Source organism: Eumetopias jubatus, unplaced genomic scaffold, assembly GCF_037043125.1.
Source record: "Eumetopias jubatus isolate StellerSeaLion01/CBP00866 unplaced genomic scaffold, mEumJub1_p1.0 scaffold_2, whole genome shotgun sequence".
Taxonomy (NCBI): Eukaryota; Metazoa; Chordata; class Mammalia; order Carnivora; family Otariidae; genus Eumetopias; species Eumetopias jubatus.
The window spans coordinates 104,785,886-104,798,435 of NW_028274808.1; the positions used below are offsets into that span (position 1 = coordinate 104,785,886).

General features: G+C 42.5%; 1 protein-coding gene across 4 annotated transcripts in view; it reads left to right on the top strand.

The window, feature by feature from the left end:
* The first annotated feature begins 2,227 nt into the window (after positions 1–2,227).
* Positions 2,228–12,550, top strand: part of PRSS12 (serine protease 12) — a 70,776-nt gene continuing 60,453 nt past the window's right edge. For 3 of the 4 annotated variants that reach the window (XM_028087397.2, XM_088021063.1, XM_088021062.1), the window contains exon 1: positions 2,228–2,729. In XM_028087397.2, coding sequence (XP_027943198.2) covers positions 2,228–2,729 — 502 coding nt within the window. The remainder of the gene's footprint in view (positions 2,730–12,550) is intronic. The other variant, XM_088021061.1, reaches the window with a different exon arrangement.

Consider the following 12,550-nt stretch of genomic DNA (forward strand, 5'->3'; position numbering starts at 1 on the left):
AGTGATATGTAAAGGACAGGTCTGTTTAGGTCATACTTTGCTTGTAAAAGAGAGGACAAAACCCAAATTGTGTCCCCTAAATTCATAGTCCAATTACATAAATGCCATTTTATTTCCTAGGAAAGATGTTTTAAAACCTACATGATTAAATCCAGATGTGGAATTTTCTGTGGGTAACTCCACTTTGTCTGTGTCAGCTTTATAATCTGTTGAATGTAAGTAGACCTTGGATTTCCTCTCTTCTCTCTCATGATTTCCCTCTCTTCAAGATACATAGATGCGTGCGAACTAGGTTTGCTGGCAGACCCCTACCAGGTGTGAGGACGGTTGGTGGAGTGAGCCATGCAGGGGAGGGAGGGCAGCAGGATCTGAGCAAGGCAGCCAGAATCCCAAGGCAGAAGGTGGAGGAACAGGTGGACAACTCCTATTAGAACTGTCACCTATTATATCAAGAATCTGTGATTGGTGAACTCTAAAATAAGTAAATCAACCTCTCTTCCACAAGTACCGTTTTAATTATGCTTTTGGAACCAGAAAAATATTAGTAAAAAAAAAAAAACTCAAAATGGTGCATACAAGCATCTTGAATAAAAACATCTTGAATAAAGATTTGACAAACACACCTTGGGATTCCTAATATTTTTTTGCCCAATTCATTCTGAAATAAAATCAAATATTTAATTAAATAGGGGAGTGGGGAAAATCAATAAAATGATTCACGGAAGTTAAACTAAAATGGATTATTTGAGCTAGGTTAGAGACTTAAATCAGTTTCTAATTGAAACCTAGGTTTTAACAATAAATGTTTAAGTTATCCTCAGGTTTTCTTCGGGATACATTAAATTATGGGACAGTAGTCCTCTCTCACACTTAAAAATGATTACCATAAAGTAAATATTACCATCTCTTTGGCCTTCCTTTTCCTTGTTTAACTTCAGTGGCATGGTCAGGAACCACAGAAAGGAGAAATCCTATAATATCCAACCCCAGTGATTTTTAAAAAATTCGAAGCCAACTTTTTGGGGGATGGGGAGTGGAGCTGTTGAAAGGTTCTACTAAGGCAAGGTCAGGCCAACGGGGCGGCTTCAGAATTACCAGCAGTGAGTCCACTTTGGAGAAGCAAATGTGTAGGCTTAACTCAAGTCCGTTGTCCTGCAAAAACGAGGCAGGTGTTAGAGGGATGGACTTTTTGGATAGGATGGAGACCCGGACGGATGAAGTCTTCTCTGGTTAGAAAGGAAATTTGATATTAAGAGGGCCTCACTGAATCCCAGTAATAACCAGACAACTGGTGTTGTCCAGTTCACCCGGTGGAAAGTGGGAGGCAGGAAGTAGAAAGGCTCAAGCTCCTTTCCCTGGGTCAGTTCAGGAATTTAATTTCAGCAAATGTTTATTGGAGCCTAATAAGTGTTGGGCACAGTGTTAAGCTCTGGGATATAAAACTAAATGAAACGTGGTCTTGTCCTTGAGGAGCTCACAACTTCAGTAAAATGGCTTCAACATTCCTCATGTGCTTTGTTAACTCTTATCCTGGGACTTGTCAGGGGAGAGTTGTAACTAATCCATCCACGCTTCTGAAGTTTTCAAAACCAAAAAAAACGAGACACGGCACAGGGGTGGAGGAGAGATGGCTGCAGGAACTGGTGCCAACCTTGGGAGCCGCCAGACTCGGGCCTCTGATGGTGTTGCCTTCTGGCAAGGAGCAGCCAAGACCTTCCCCCGCACTGGCACCCTCGCGCTTGGCTGGGGCACAGGGAGGCTGCGGCGGTGCCAGCAGCTGGTTTGGCCTTGACGGTGACAGCCGGGAGCCGGCTAGGATGCCGAGCCGAGGTCCGGCTCCGGGACGAGACTGCGCGCCCCGCGCCCGCAGCCAGGGGGCAGAGTTCCCGGGCTCGTGCCACCGCTGGCTACCTGGGGCTCAGTCCCCACCACTCCCCGCCGAGTCCGCGCCTTCTCTTTGCGAGTCCTCTCCACCATCCGGGGCTCGGAGGAGCTCAAGATTTCACCGCCGGCGACCGCTTCCGAGGGGCAGGAGCGGAGGCGCAGCACGCGACCCGAGGCGGGAGGCGAGATGGGGAGGCGAGGGCGGTCCGCGCGCGGGGGCGCGGGAGGGGACTCGAGTGGGGGATTCGAGGGACGCTGCAGCCCCGCCCCCGCCCCCTCCTCTCCTCCTCTTCAGAACCGGAGGAGCCGGAGAGCTTGGACCAAACCCTGCTGCTCTGGCACCATGACGCTCGCCCGCTTCGTGGTGGCTCTGGTTTTAGGGGCGCTCCCCGAAGTGATCGGCTTTGATCTAGTCGTCAGTAATCCCCTCCACCACCGCTATCGCCATTCGCTCCCTCGAGGTCCCCGGCACCCTTATTACCTTCCCACCCAGCAGCGGCAACAGAGGACGCCTGCGCCGCCCCCTCTCCCGCGCGTCCCGCGCCCGGCGCCCGCGCTGCATGCCCAGCGCCTGCACGCCCTCCACGCCGGGCGCACGCCGGGGCCGCACCACCGGGACTGCCCCGCCGGCGAGCCCTGGGTCAACGTGACGGACTTCGGCGCCCCTTGTCTGCGCTGGGCAGAGGTGCCACCTTTTCTCGAGCGGTCGCCCCCGGCGAGTTGGGCTCAGCTGCGAGGGCAGCGCCACAACTTCTGTCGGAGCTCCGACGGCGCGGGCCGACCCTGGTGCTTCTATGGGCACGCCCACGGCAAGGTGGACTGGGGCTACTGCGACTGCAGACACGGTGAGTGGTCCCGGGGCAGCGGCGGCCGCTCGGGACTGGCGGGGAGCCAGCCTGGCTCGCCCAGGGCGTTAGATGTGCCTTGAAGAGAGGGGCTGCGAGTGTGGGCTTTCGGGTTTCCATTGCCGGGTGTGATGGTTGGCTGCCGCCGAGTTACCAGCAAAGTACATTGGTACGGTGACTTTAAGTTAGCGAGGCGTGCTTTGTGTGGGAAAGTTGTGAGGATAGTTTTTGTGCAAGGTGCTGCGCCCTGGGTTCGTGGATATGGCCTCTGGCCACTGCTGTGTGTGTGTGTGTGTGTGTGTGTGTGTGTGTGTACATTTTGTGTACACGCGTGCTCTTCGGGTGGATGTGTGTGCATTGGGTGGATTCGTGTTCTTTAGGTCAGTTTGCCTTGAGGGCGTTACCATATTACACGAAAGAGGCAAAGTAAAGGAGGAGATAAAGTTTCTAATTACGTTATGGGAAGAGAATATTAAATCTAATATGACAACCAATAATAACCTTACCCCCTCCCCATAGACCCCGATTTGGAAGAATGTGATACATTTTTTTTGCCTTCAGTCTCACCACTGACCTATGTTTGAAAAAATATGGCAAAATTTCCTGGTCAGAATACAACTTGTCAAAAGGATGTTCACCTTCTGGGGCACAATTTGGTAAATATTATCAGTGAGTGAAGAGAAAAGAAAGGAAAAAGAAATAGTAACTATCTTAGGGAAGAAGCAACTTGATATAGTCAAATGCAGTTTTCAAGGATGCCATTTTTTAGCTGTATATGTTCTTTGTGGGCGATTGGGATTAGTTGGTGACATCAAGAGATAAAGTTGGTAAGATGTTTTGGTTTTATGGTACAATGAAAACATATTAATAGGTTTAATGTAAGTAAATGATCTGCCTTTGAACAGTGCTTCACTTTGAGTAGTTGGGGTTTTGTTTAACACTGGGGCTTCTTCCCCCCCCCCCACACCCCTTCTTTAATAGCTGGGAAGAAAAACTTTTTGTCCTTCAAAGTTTGAATTTTCCTTCAAACATCTTGTTGGCAGCTCTCCATCTAAGCTATGGGGCAGGGGGTTCACGAATTGGGATTCTGAGATATGTTGTACTTTATACCTTTTGGAGGTAATTTGGAGGTTGGCTTTCATAGTGCCATATGCCATTTTTTTCCTACAGACATTTTTATTTATCTGAATTGCATTAGCTTAGAGTTAAAGGAAGGTTAAGATCAATTATCCTTCATCCTGGAGAATGAAGTCATTGCTATACTCGTGTTTCTCAGACAGAATGCCAATGTGGCTATAAAAAAAATTGAGGTGATATCAGGCAAAGAGCTCTAGCACTGTCTCATTATTTACTGTAAGAGATTATCTGTTGTAAAATATCATGTTCAGCAAACATTGGAATTTTTTTCACTTTCCTGTTATTGTAATATATTTCTTATTTTTAAATGTATATTTAGGATCTATATATGTAAATATGCTGAGAAAAATGGAATTGAAAGTTAAAACACTATAGTGATAAATTGCTCTCTTTCTGACACATAACACTCCTTTAACTTCATATTGCAAACGAAGAGAGTATTTTCCCCCTTGTGTTGAAGAGAAATTTAAATCTAACAGCAGCACAGACTTTTTGTGATGTTTTTATGTTCATAGCTAATTTTCACCAGACAGAATCCCAAACACTGCATAATCGTTGTGTGTGCAGTATTTCCTGGGGTAAAGTGATTGAACACAAGAGAAACAAAAGAAACCACCCAAGATGGGAGATAAAATGCCCCCCCCCCAGAACAGGAAAACAATTGGCTGGCTATGTAATAATTAATTACTTCCACAGACCCAGTCTTGATAACCAGAACTTCCCATCCTTTCATTTACTCACGTTCTGATTAGGCATGATCCATTCCTTTGAAATGACTGGCATGTTCTGAGCATACTTATGGCTTTCTGGCCTTGGTCCTACATTTCACTGAGCAGGGTAAACAAAGCTATCATGGAGTAGTGAAAAGAACATGGAATTATGCTTTAGAAAACACTGGTGTCCGTTTTGGCTCTGGCAGTAGCTATGTAGTGTTGGGTAAGACTCTTAACTCCCAGAGCTTTTGTTTCCTTATCTGCAGAAAAGCAGTTTTTGAACAGATTAATTCAAAGAACTTTTCCAGCTCTGAGCATGTACCAAAATAACCTGGCCTGATTCAATAACCTAGGATTCATTGAACATTCACTCTGTGTTGGATGCTGAGCTAAGCATTTTATATATTAGTTTTCTCATTTAATTCTCATAACAACATTAGGAGGTAGTGTACATTTTCATGTCACAACTCATTTTGCTCTAGTTCTTTAATTATGTAAACGTGGAGAAATATATGTGCTCTCTGAGGATCCTATTTTTGTAGCTTAAGGACTAGTCTTAAAAGGGGAAAGGAATTATGTTTGGTCCAATGCACATGATTTCCTGTATCTTAGGATTTAGAAATATCCAGAGTTTTTTTTTTCTTTATAAAAAACAACTAGAACAAAAGGAAAGAAAATTTATAGTAGTGAGATCCCTCCTTTAAGAAATAAACTGGAGGCCAGAGTCACGTATCTAGTTACACTGAGAGAAATGAGGAAGTTGTTGCCTTTAAGGCAGAGACTTGGTCTAAGCCTGGTTGAAGGGGCGCTGAGGTGATCTCAGGTAAGCTAAGGCAAGGTGTGGACACTCCAGTGGCTCAAATGTCTGAGAGTGAGAAAGATGCCTGGGCTCTAATTGTATGAAACCGTGAATTAGTAATAGTCGTTTGGAGGATTGGAATTACCCTAAATCAGCCCAGGGAGTTTGTTCTCATAATGAGCACCTAGGAACTTCTTAAAACGCAGATGCCTAGGCTCTAGCCTTCAGAAGCCCTGATTAAGTAATCCTTAGCTCTGTCTCAGGAATGTGCATTTCTGATGAGCAGCCAAGGTGATGTGGATGCTGAAGACCCTTTGTCAGACTTGGGAAAACCATGGGAGGGCATCAGAACCCATCTAGAATGTATAGTGGTGGGTGATTAGGTAGACTGAGTCCATCATCTGTGACTTAATTCTGCTAGGTGTAGGATCAAGAAGAAGGCCTGCCAATCTATGGTTAACTTTTTGTGTCATTCTAGGAAATGGCACCACTGTTTTTCATTTGACTGGTGTGGGATAATAATAACCTAGTTCACCAGAATATGATTATTAACTGCATGTGAGTTAGGTTATTTTTTATGTTTCTACAGAAATAATTAACACACAAATGATTCCCCCCACCCCGGCCCCCCGGCATACCCTGCAGTAATTTAGAGCTTCCCGACTAGGAAGGGAAAATCACTTTGCAGTCACTGGTTGGCGTGGCAGATGGGACAACTTGATGCTGTGCTAACTACTCTCCATTACAAGCAGCTGAGCGGAACTCAGCCATAGGTGACTGATGACTGATGGGTAAAACAGGTACAATAAGAGATGATAATGCTCTAATAATGGAGATGTCACCAGAAGGAATGATTCCTAGATCTGACTTTTTGTCATGTCATCATGCTAAGCTATACATATGCATGTACCCTCTGCAATCTCCTGATTCGAACAGAGGTAGCCGACTTGTGGGACAATTGTTTATAGGCTGTACTCTGAAGTCCATCTGGTGTTTGAAGTGAATGTTAATTAAAAAGTTGGCTGAAAACTGTCCCTTTAAAAAAAAATGCTGCATCTTGATTCTGTGTAGCAGGTTCTCAGAAACATTAGCAATATCAGATTTGATATATTTCCTGGCTGGATTTTAAATTTTGAGCTCAATCTGCTCTTTAGGATAAGGCAGATATAAAATACTTTGATTTGAGGCATTGTCTGACTCTTTACTAGTCTGAAGACTTGTTTTTAAGAAGAAAATAAGATATCTAGTTACTGTTGCCTTTTTAAAAACGTTTTATTTATTTATTAAAGAGAGAGAGAGAGGATGAGTGGGAGGGGCAGAGGGAGAGAGGAGAGAGAATCTCAAGCATGTGAGCTAGGAGCCAGATACAGGGCTCGATCTCATGACCCTAACATCACGACCTGAGCCAAAGTCAAGCAAGAGTCCAATGTTTAACTGACTGAGCCACCCAGGTGCCCCTAGATACTGTTGCCTTTTGTGAGTGATTATCTGTGAGTGTAAATAGATATGTGGCCATTGTCTTTGAGTGTGTGTGTGTGTGTGTGTGTGTGTGTTTTAAGGTAATCTTTGTAAAAGTGATTTGGTTCATAGGTGTCTGGGTGGCTCACTGAATTAAATGTCTGCCTTCAGCTCAGGTCATGATCTCAAGGTCCTGGGGTTGGAGCCCCACTTTGAGCTCTACCTCCTGTCCTGCTCCTCGCTCAGCAGGGAGTCTGCTTCTCCCCCTCCCTCGGACCCTCCCCCTGCTCCTGCTTTCTCTTTCTCAAATAAATAAATAAAATCTTTAAAAAGAAAAAAAAAGTGATTTGGTTCATAATTGTGGAGGCAGACCTAAATATACAGCAATAAGATACTACGCAGAGGTTCCCTTCATTTGATGGATACTACAGAGCTACTAAAGTGACAATAGTAAAGATTATATATAAAAAATGGAAAAATACTTATGATAATGTTAAAGGGAAAAGATAGATACCAAGTTTATATACATTATGATTGTGAAAATAAAGATGCCTTTGGAAGAGGAAAAAAATTGTAATTACTTACTTGGGTATGAGTGTGGCTTGGATTAGTTAAGGTGGTTTTGATGGCAAAGACTAGAAACCCAATTCAAAACAACTGAAGCAATAAGGAGATTTGTTGTTCATACTACAAGAAGTTGGGCTCCAACATGGTACAAATGTTTCTCTGCTATTCTTTTGGCTCCTCTGTTCTCTAAGTGTGGCTTATTCCGGGCTTCCCACTGAGATAGGATAGCCTGCAGAAGAAAGAAAGGGCCCCTCCTCATGTAGGTCACATAGAAAGCAAGGAAACCTTCCTAGAATTTCACCCCCCACCACTTCCTCCTGCATTTCATTGGCCAAGACTGGATCACATGTTCCTCTGGCACTCTCTGGAAAGGAAAAGTCAATTAACACAATTGGGTAGTTTAATCAGGATTAATCTTGGAACAACTAGGGACTCTCCTGCAGGAGGAAGTGAGGTTGTTGTTGAGAAGAACCAGCAGGGTCTGCTAAGACGTACGGTTGGAGTTTATCCTTGCATTTGGGAAACTTAACGTGATGAAAAATAGTAGCAAGTAGGGGCGCCTGGGTGGCTCAGTTGGTTGAGTGGCTGCCTTCGGCTCAGGTCATGATCCCAGGGTCCTGGGATTGAGCCCCGCATCCGACTCCCTGTCAGCGAGAGCCTGCCTCTCCCTCTCCCTCTGCCTAGTTGTGCTCTCTGTCAAATAAATAAAAATAAAAAAAATCTTTAAAAAAATAGTAGTAAGTAATTTAAAAAAATTGTTCTGTGAAATGCTACATTTATTTTTCGGCTGAATGTAGATGAATCACATTTAGCCCCTGATTTGATTGAAAAAGCATGTTTTCTTAGGATGCATTTGCAGGTCTGGCAAATTTATGTCTGAAGTAAATAATTCCGTAATTGTTAAGAATATGGAAGTTAGCTCAGTTGTGAGGTAAACACCTTAATTCTAATTTTGAAGCTTCCCCCATCCCTGAATTAACTCATAAAGCAGGCAGTCCTCTGAAATCTCTTCCTTGAGTCTGCATCTTAAACAGGCATTCAGTTGTGCGCTATGCGAACAATTGATTGAGATTGCCTTCCAGGTGGTTGGCACCCTGTTCAGGAAATGTTTATTTTTGCCTCTTTCGCATCTTACTTTTCCAGGGCAGTCTCCCCTCTCCCCACTCCCCTTTCTTCCTGCAAGTCAGCCCAACAATATTAATAAAAATTTTATTGTATGCAAAGCACTAAAATAATGAGATTTTTCCCCCACTACAAGACACAACCTCAGTACTTTTTATTAAGATCACCAGAGGGACACAAAGGATGGAAAATCCTGGTTCTTATAACAAGGCAAGGATAGATTTCATTAAACATTTTCTGAGTTCACACTAGGAGCAGCAATTACAAAGATGAATAAGAAATCACCTGTGTCCTCTGGTTGAGGACACCCGCTCTCTGAGATGTCAGAAGAATACTAAACATTTTCATTACCTTTCCTGTGATCCCTACTCTAGGAGACAGATAAGAGGGTTACTATCAGGAGTAGTTTAATTTCATCACTCAGAGCTGAACAATTAAATGTTAATACCCATACCATTTGCTTATGTGTGAGTAGTTCAGAGACACACAATTGGTGAAGTTTTCTGCTAGGGTTATATGCCTGTGTTCTTAGTATTCCATCATTACACTATGGAGAGAAGCTTCTTTTGCATAATACTATATAATGTTTTAAATGAAGTAATAATTAATAAAATTTATAAATTTCTAATAATCTCAATGTAAATGGGTAGAATTGCTTTTAAGTATACTTTCTCAGGGGCGCCTGGGTGGCTCAGATGGTTAAGTGTCTGCCTTCGGCTCAGGTCATGATCCCAGGGTCCTGGGATCAAGCCCTGCATCTTGCTCCCTGCTCATCGGGGAGCCTGCTTCTCCCCCTCCTTTTCCTGCTCCCCCTGCTTGTGCTCTCTCATTCTGTCAAATAAATAAATAAAGCCTTAAAAAAAAAAGATACTCTCTCATTGTTTAGATACTTTCCCATTTTGACTTATACCAGTTGAGATTTTTTTTTTCTCAGCACTGAAGGTATCTACATGAATAATAAATGAACAACTAATATGAATTATGGATGTGAACTAATGGAGGCAGATATAGTTCAGTTGGAACTCAATCCGAGGGAATGTTTCATATGTTAAAAGATGATCTGATTTCATTTTGACATGGCATGATTTGAATAAAATCTGTTTCACAATGCTAAAGCCGGTTTTGGTTATGGGTAAATATAATCATAGAAAAACATCAAAATTAAACTAGCCTCCTGTACTGTACTTGAAAAATTCAACTAACAACCTCCCAATTCAGTTGTTTTCAGGCAATGTGAATTTTTTCTGTATTTTATAATTAAGATAGGACACGATCATTTAGTGTATTTTCCCAGTGCTGCATTTGGTTTAAGACATAGGATGATGTTTAATTCATTTGTGAAATATGTGTACTAAATTGTCCAACATGTTATGGGCTTTTTCCTTTGGAATAGTTCATACATTGAAATTTCTCTATCCCTTTCAGCTTTAAGTATACTTTTTGTCCGAGATCTGAACAATAGCTTGATGTCACCAGCATTCATTCTTTCTGGTTCCACCAAAACAATAGCAATGACTAAAATTAATTATTTTGTGCTTCTGTGAAGATCAGTAATAGATGAGAAAGGATTTGTATGATAACAGTAATTTTATTTTACTCATTTATCGAATTGTGATTTTAAAAGATTTAAAAAAATATGTTTTTAATTCTATTCAGAAAACACTACTTCCCTTTTTGCTGGTTTTTCTTTCAAACAAATGACTGCTATTCTGTAAGTACATGCTAGTTAATGAAATAGCCATACCTTTTCATTTGGTTTATTTTGGAATGAGCTGGATTCACAGAACAAAGATAGCTGACTCACCTGATTCCCTTCCTAGTATTTCTTTTAGTCTCCTTGAAGAATGGAGTATGAAAAGGACGGTTTTGCTAGCTGTCCAAGGAAGGGTAATACTATCATGGCTCTATTAGTTTGCTAGGGCTGCTGGAACGAGTACCGCAACTGAGTGGCTTAAACAACAGAAACATACAGGTTCACGATTCTGGAGGCTGAAAGTCCAAGGTCAAGGTGTCAGCAGGGCAGCCCTTCCTCTGAAGACATCAGGGAAGGATCTATTCATGGGATCTCTTAGCTTCTGATAGTTCCATGGCTTGTGGGACGTAACCCCAATCTTCAGATAGTGTTCTCCCTCTGTGTGGGCCTCTGTGTCTAAATTTCTCCTTTTTATAAGAACATAGTCATACTGGATTAGAGCCCACCCTAAGGACTTCATGTTAACTTGGTCATCTGCAAAGACCTTGTTTCCAAATAAGGTCATGTGCATAGGTAGTGGGGGTTAGCACTTCAGCATTTTGGTGGGGGAGGAATAGAATTCATCACATCGTAATAGCCTTACAAACTGACAAACCAATGAGACTTATTTAGGGAATTTTAATCTAGTTAGCAGTTTTCTGGAAGATTTCCTTGTCTCCACTGAGACTGATAAAATGGTTAAAGAGAATCCTTTTTTAATGTCTTTCCATCTTGGGAATTCTTGGGTTTTTTTATTTTTATTTTTTTTTTTATTTTAAGTAACCTGTCCACCACACATGGGGTTCAAACTCCTGAGAGTTTGAACTGAGATCAAGAGTCACATGCTGTGCTGATGGAGCCAACCAGGCACCCGGGGAATTCCTGTTTTTTAGCAAAATTGCCCATAAAACAAATTTGAGTAACATGCATCTTTTATGTTCCCCTTCTTTTATAAAACTAGAGGTATGACTACAAAGCAGAAAAATAATAGTAAACTAAAGTGACAAGTTCAACAGTTTTGGCGGGGAATTAAGATAGTAGAATTCTGAGCATTGTTGCACATTGACATATTTTTGCCTTGAGGTAATTGTAATACCAACAGACAGTTGACTTTTTTTGGTGGTCGGGGTGGGGGGTGACAATCTATTTCAAGAACTCTGGAGAGTCCTCTCCGTGACATGGTATCACATATAGCTTTTACAGTTCCAGACTTTCTCCTGGAAAGTTTTGTTTTATAATTATTTAATGCCTGTTTTAGTTGACCTAAAACCTCTATTTGAGACTTCAAATTTTAAATTATAATTATTAACACATTTTAAAAATAGAAACATTTAGAATAGAATAGTTTCCATCAGATTGGCACTTGAGAGACTTCAAGACAGTGCAGCCCCTGCAGTCCAGAGACATTAGCTGAGACTGTGAGGAACATTGCAAAGTGCGTGGCTGGAGTAGGAGAGTGTGAGGGAAGGAAGAGGGATCAAATTTTTTTTTTTTAAGATTTTATTTATTTATTTGACAGAGAGAGATGCAGCGAGAGAGGGAACACAAGCAGGGGGAGTGGGAGAGGGAGAAGCAGGCTTCCCACAGAGTGGGGAGCCCGCTGCGGGGCTGGATCCCAGGACCCTGGGATCATGACCTGAGCTGAAGGCAGTCGCTTAACGACTGAGCCACCCAGGTGCCCCGAGGGATCAATTTTTGTTAATAAAAGAGCTTTACTATTACTTTAGCAATATAAATGAGTTTACCAGGCTTTGACCTTTTGTGGAGTGCTTCATTGTTTCATCCTATTCTTTTTTAAAAATTGAGCTAAGGGTATTTCCCTCCCTTCACTTTGTAATTGTGTACCTGTAAATTTGTGCAAATGTATAGTGCTCCTACAAATTTGTACAGCCCATGGGACTCCTCCACTGGAAGGTCAGCCTCCAATGTAGATCACAGGAGAGTTGTCCCTTCTCTCCTGTTTGCAGGGTGTAAAACCTCTTCAGGCTGTCTGACCCTTCTGCCTGGCTATTTATTCCCATAAAATGTTAGGTAGATTAGTTGCAGTATTTCAAATAGAATATTTCACATAGAATGGTAAAAGCCACGTGACATAATGCATAAGGTGCATTATGCAAAGAATATAAATGCATAGACACGAAAAAGACATAAAATGCAAAGACATCGCAGGGTCTTTGCTCGGGTTCAGAAGTGGGACAGTAGCAGGGACAGGAATCTGGGAGATAACTTAGAGACAGAGGAACAGTGGGAAGGGTGGGAAACTAGGAAATAGGTGGTCATGGCAGTTGATTTG